This window comes from Somniosus microcephalus, chromosome 12 (assembly GCF_052327205.1).
Source record: "Somniosus microcephalus isolate GS21.2 chromosome 12, FLI_Smic_1.0, whole genome shotgun sequence".
In the NCBI taxonomy this organism is placed as follows: domain Eukaryota; kingdom Metazoa; phylum Chordata; class Chondrichthyes; order Squaliformes; family Somniosidae; genus Somniosus; species Somniosus microcephalus.
In genome coordinates this window covers 226,758,689-226,764,688 of record NC_140998.1, presented here as the reverse complement: position 1 = coordinate 226,764,688, position 6,000 = coordinate 226,758,689, and the positions used below count along the sequence as shown (strand labels likewise).

At 42.8% G+C, this 6,000-nt stretch overlaps 1 protein-coding gene across 1 annotated transcript in view; it reads left to right on the top strand.

Moving 5' to 3' along the window:
- Positions 1-3,128: 3,128 nt before the first annotated feature.
- LOC147110219 (rap guanine nucleotide exchange factor 2-like) overlaps positions 3,129-6,000 on the top strand; it is a 148,960-nt gene continuing 146,088 nt past the window's right edge. Inside the window, exon 1 of the mRNA XM_086002496.1 lies at positions 3,129-3,270. Within this exon, the coding sequence (XP_085858622.1) occupies positions 3,129-3,270 (142 nt within the window). The remainder of the gene's footprint in view (positions 3,271-6,000) is intronic.

Here is a 6,000-nt window from a genome sequence, read left to right as displayed (position 1 = left end):
CACCCATCATTGGGAACATCCTCACCGCATCCACCCGATCCGACCCCTTCACAATCTTGTATGTTTCAATAAGATCGCCTCTCATTCTTCTGAACTCCAATGAGTAGAGTCCCAATCTACTCAACCTCTCCTCATATGACCACCCCCTCATCCCCGGGATTAACTGAGTGAACCTTCTTTGTACTGACTCGAGAGCAAGTATGTCTTTTCTTAAGTATGGACACCAAAACTGTATGCAGTATTCCAGGTGCGGTCTCACCAATACCTTGTACAACTGCAGCAATACCTCCCTGTTTTTATATTCCATCCCCCTAGCAATAAAAGCCAACATTCCATTGGCCTTCTTGATCACTTGCTGCACCTGCATACTAACCTTTTGAGTTTCATGCACCAGGACCCCCAGATCCCTTTGTACTACAGTACTTTCCAGTTTCTTGCCATTAAGATAATAACTTGCTCTATGATTTTTCCTGCCAAAGTGCATAACCTCACACTTTCCAGTATTGTATTCCATCTGCCAAATCTCTGCCCACTTATGTTGGCCTTCATAGCGAGAGGATTCAAGTACAGGAGCAAGGATGTCTTGCTGCAGTTGTACAGGGCCTTGGTGAGACCACACCTTGAGTATTGTGTGCAGTTTTGGTTGCCTTATCTGAGGAAGGATGTTCTTGCCATGGAGAGAGTGCAGCGAAGATTCACCAGACTGATACCTGGGATGGCAGGAATGACATATGAGGAGAGATTGGGTCGATTAAGCTTATATTCGCTAGAGTTTAGAAGAATGAGAGGGGATCTCATTGAAACTTATAAAATTCTAACAGAACTAGACAGACTAGATGCAGGAAGGATGTTCCCGATGGTGGGGGAGTCCAGAACCAGGGGTCACAGTCTAAGAGTAAGGGGTAAGCCATTTAGGACTGAGATGAGGAGGAATTTCTTCACCCAGAGAGTGGTGAACCTGTGGAATTCTCTACCACACAAGGCAGTTGAGGCCAATTCATTAAATATATTCAAGAAGGAGTTAGATATATTTCTTAAGGCTAAAGGGATCAAGGGATATGGGGAGAAAGCAGGGACAGGGTACTGAATTTGGATGATCAGCCATGATCTCATTAAATGGCGGAACAGGCTCGAGGGGCCGAATGGCCTACTCCTGCTCCTATCTTCCATGAATCTCAGTGCCCCACTCAAGCAGTGCCTGAAAATTTTGGGGGGGTGGGGGCGGTAATTCCTGTGTATCCCTGGAGCCAAGGGGGTCAAACAGAGTGGATAGCAATAAGCCGGGTACAGTGTTTGAAGCATTTTATTTGTCTGTCAGTCAAACTCATCCACAAGTTTCTTCGAAGGGAACAACGTTTTACAATTTTTTCTTGCTCCCACTCCAAATGCTTGTTTTTTTAATCCAGTTATTTGTGTTTCTTAAATCCTGTTCCCCCTCTCACATTTATTTCTTTATTTTTAAACATTAATGTTCCACACTTTAACTATACCATCACAATTAATACATCCTGCATTAAACCATATAATCCTCCTCATCAAACATATCCTCCAACTTCCCATGAGAAATGTTATGACAGATCAACAATAACAACAGCAACTTGAATTTATATAGCACCTTCAAAATAGTAAAATGTCCCAAAACGTCCAAAAATCCACACAATATAAAGAAAACGTATATGTTTACATTTTATCATACTTATACTGTCTACTCCACTTAATTCAGATTTGTTTTTTGCTAGTAATTTGAATTAAGCAATGTAAATGAAACTGCACATGACATTTTGTGCTTGAAAAAAATTCTAATAAACAGATAGTTTGAATTAAGTTTGAATTAATGGTAGGTGTATTTAATTTTATGTAATTTCACAGTGATAGGGCCATACCAATTTCTTCATTTTTCTTCAACAGCGATGCCTAGTACTTAAAAAAAAAAAAGATAAATGTTACTATTTTTAAAAAGCAGCAAATGCTTTAACTGTTGGGAGATGTGCCTTGCTGCTCGCCTGGTTCATAACATTGTTGATTCAGAGCTATCCTAGAGGAGCTCTGTTGATTGTAATGAGGTCCACATCTTTGGCCCAACCTGGGAACTGACCCTAAACCATCACATCCAGGAAGAGCATGCTATCAGCTGAGTGTGCAGGCCAGTCTGAAGTTAAGGCACTAGCTGTTTTCAATGGAGCGACTCTAAGCACAAAGAATTGATTCCTGTTACTAACAGTACCAGAGCGGAATATTAGGTGCCTCACCTCTTCTGGTCTTTGTTTGAACCCTCGTTAACTGTACCCTTTCTTAACTTCACCATTTAGGCACCATCTGGTAGAGTGTTTGGCTTGCATACTTCACTCATGTCCTAAGGTAAAATAGCAAAATTACCGCAAGAACATGTCAAACAGTAAGTATGCCTGATCACATGTTTTATGGAGGAGGCCGGTAGTTTTACCCCTTTAACTTAAATAATGAGCTCCAGTAAAATCTCACCTGACATATTTCAGAGAGCTTAGTTATAGCCACCTCCTTCTACAAGCGATGAATTGGCACAAATTTTGGATAATGGGTCTTTTTAATTTATTTCTAATCAGAAACTTTTAAAACTTTGAGTTTTTATGAATTAGGGATTTTGCCTAATGTATGAGGATATCTACATGAAGGGAATAATTATAATGAGAGACTAGTTACATTTGGGTTATATTACCTGGAGGTGAATACAGCTAAAGGTGATTTGATCTCAGTGTTTAAAATAATGAAGAGAATCAATAGGTAGAGAGGAAATGATTGACCTTTAATAGGAGAATCCAGAACAAGGGAAAAGAATCTTAAATTTGAGCAAAGATTATTTAAGTGAACCGAGGCCAAACATCAAACAACGGGTTGTGAGAATGTGGAAAACACTGCCACAGAAGACCATAGATGCAAAATCGAGGTTTTTAAAAGTCGAATAGGTACTTGGGAAGTAATGGAATTAAGGGATATGGAGAAAGGGCAAGGAATTGTATTTAAAACGATATGCTGCCATACCTAACAAAATGATAAAGCAGACTTCTGTTCCTGTGTATCTATCATTGCTAATCATGATCATCTTATGCAATTTTTTTATTTCGAAAGCCACAGAGAGTGAAGCTGGGGACATGGACCTGAGTGGCCTGCCAGTAGACGCTGAAGATGATAACAAGGAGGACATTGGGAAACCATCAGATCCACTGATGAGCATGGACATTGTCAGAGACTGCCTGGCGAAAGATCCTATTGACAGAACAGATGATGACATTGGTGAGTCAGTATGAAATTGGGAATAGGCAACGAGATCTAAATTTGAAAACAAGGATAAATTTGGATGATCAGCCATGATCTCATTAAATGGCGGAGCAGGCTCGAGGGGCCGAATGGCCTACTCCTGCCCCTATCTTCTATGTTTCTACCCTAAAGCCCTCCCCCATTACAGCATCCATTTGGTTATTAAACAGTTCCAGAGTTTTCATCTCCAATACTCTATTTGAAAGATCATTACATGTATTGATCACTCTTGAAGTGAAGAATAACTTCCTGATATCAGACTGAACTGTACTTTTTCTAGTTTGAACCAGTATCCACTTGTCTTACTCACGCAATTTGCTTCAAAGTGGTTTTCTGGAATTAGTTTTTCCATACTGTTAACTATGTTACATCCTTCCATAAGCTCATCTCTTAGATGTTTCATTTCCAGATTGAAAGGCCCACATTGCTCCAATCTTTCCTCGTAGCTCAGGTCTCTGACACCAGGAATCGGCCTTGTGGCTGTTGGCTGCATTGCCTCCAATACTTGAATGTCTCTATGTTTCTTGGCAACCAAAATGGACACATTACTCAAGTTGTGGTCTGACCAGAGCATTGTACAGTTGGATCACATCTTCCTCTGACATATTCTTCTATTTCAGCTATGTAATTCAGCATTCTATTGGCTTTGTTGACTGCTGCTCTGCATTGAGTATTGAGGCTATGAAGGCTCCTAGGCCTCTTTCAACCTCATCCGTAACTATTTCAGTACCATTCAAGGAGTGTATGTGATTTATTCATGTGTGAGCTTTGACGGTGAATGGAAAGTGACTATTTTAACATGGGGATATCACAGCCAAGCCTGATCCTGTTTTCATCTGATGTCCACATGTGTGTACTTCCAATATGCCCTTTATGAAATGTGTATCCTCACACGAGCAAATATACAAAAACCAAATGTAAAATGAATTTCCTTAACACAGTTTGTAGTGCAGGTCTATACCAGAATACACACAATCTGGTTTTAAGTTTGGGTTGGGAGCAAAGTGATTAAACTGTATGTGGTGTGATGTGATGCAATGTGTATATATCAATTTAATTAGTTTGCTGCCAAGTATTTTTCTAGTATATGTTTATTTTCTCCTGTCTGTGTGGTGCGTTAATGTCCAGAAAGAGTTAGGCTGCGATTTTACAAACCTCAGCGAGACCGTGGCGGGTGACATCGGTGGCGGGTCCCGACCCTGCTGCTGGCTCCATCCTGGCCTCTGAAATTAATTTCCCCTGATTGGGCTTGTTAAGCCAGCCCAGCACGTTCCCCGGCCAATTAGAGGAAGCGGGTCTGGTGACTTCATTTGATGACGCGTCATCAGCCGGTTTCCTTAAAGGGACCATGGCCAACTTTATTTTGCCGTTGTGCTGTCAGTGTTCTACAGCATTGAGGTGCTGCAAACACTGACAATCACTGCACAGAGGTGCAGGGCTACACCAAGGCTCTCCCATGACTCCCTCCATATGCTTATGGAGAGAGTCACAGCACGCAGGGAGGTCCTCTTCCCTTCCCATGGGTGGTAGAAACCTCCCCAGGAGATCAACACATTGCAGAGGAGGGCACAAACAGGGACGTGGTCAGGAGGACCTGGGTGCAGTGCCGCATCAATGATCTTATTAGATCACAAAAAGCCACACTCAACCTTATCCTGCTGTGCCTCCCATCACTCCTTACTCACACCAACTTACCTTGCACCTCCACCCATCCCTCTCTACCTACATTGTCACATCCCCATCTCACTAGCCACCTCTCACACTCACCCTCATCCTAGTGCAATGATACCAACTAACAACACACAAGGGTAGGCACTTGGGTGTTTTATGCAATGTTCATGTAAAGTTTCTGTTAATGTGGTGTCAAACATTGAAACCTTTATTTTCAACACTTTGTGTTCTTAGACAGATTTGTGTGCTCCTTTGGAAGTGGCTTAGTGAGTTGCAGTGAATGGTGAGACATAACGGTACCCCCCGCAATGGTGATGAGTGTAAAAGGAATGGCTTGGGCATTGTAGGGAGGCTTTATGGTGTTGGTGTGGGGTGGTGCCAACCTGGCGCATCATGTGGCAGCCAGGGTGTACAAGTGTCAAGTGAAGTAAATCTGGCCATGGTGAGGCCATCCCTGGCCTGCCGGGCAGCAATGTGGTCGGGTGCTGATGCCCTCTGTCCTGTACAACATCAGATGATTACGGAGAAGGTTGGTGGTGGTGTTGTTGGTGCTGCTGGTGTGCATGGTGCTGCTGATGTTGGGGCTGATCGTGGTGGGATTCTGAGGACCAAGGTGAGAGGGTATAAAGGGCAACCATGCTGATGGAATACATGGCAGGTGAAGCAGAGATGACAGAAGTGATCTGTCAATGGTGAGAGAGGTAATGAGGTCAGACTGGATGGAGACTTGTGTAAAAACTTGCAGCATAGTGAATCTGTTGTGGAAATGCAGTGAGGAAGAGTTTGTGGCTGAGGGAAGATATCTGTGTAAGGTGGGAGCTTTTACTATACATTTGAATCTCTCAACTCAACAACTGATTCAATGGCCACTGACCTCCTGCCTCAGCTTGACAGACACGGTCCACGACTCATGGACGAGTTGTCAAATGCAGAAGGTGAGCAGATATTCATTCTTAAGTGGCTCTAAACAAGCCACTAATTACCTGAATTGGGTCCCTGGCTGCGAACCCGCCGCTGCGTGTTGGGTCTGCCCAG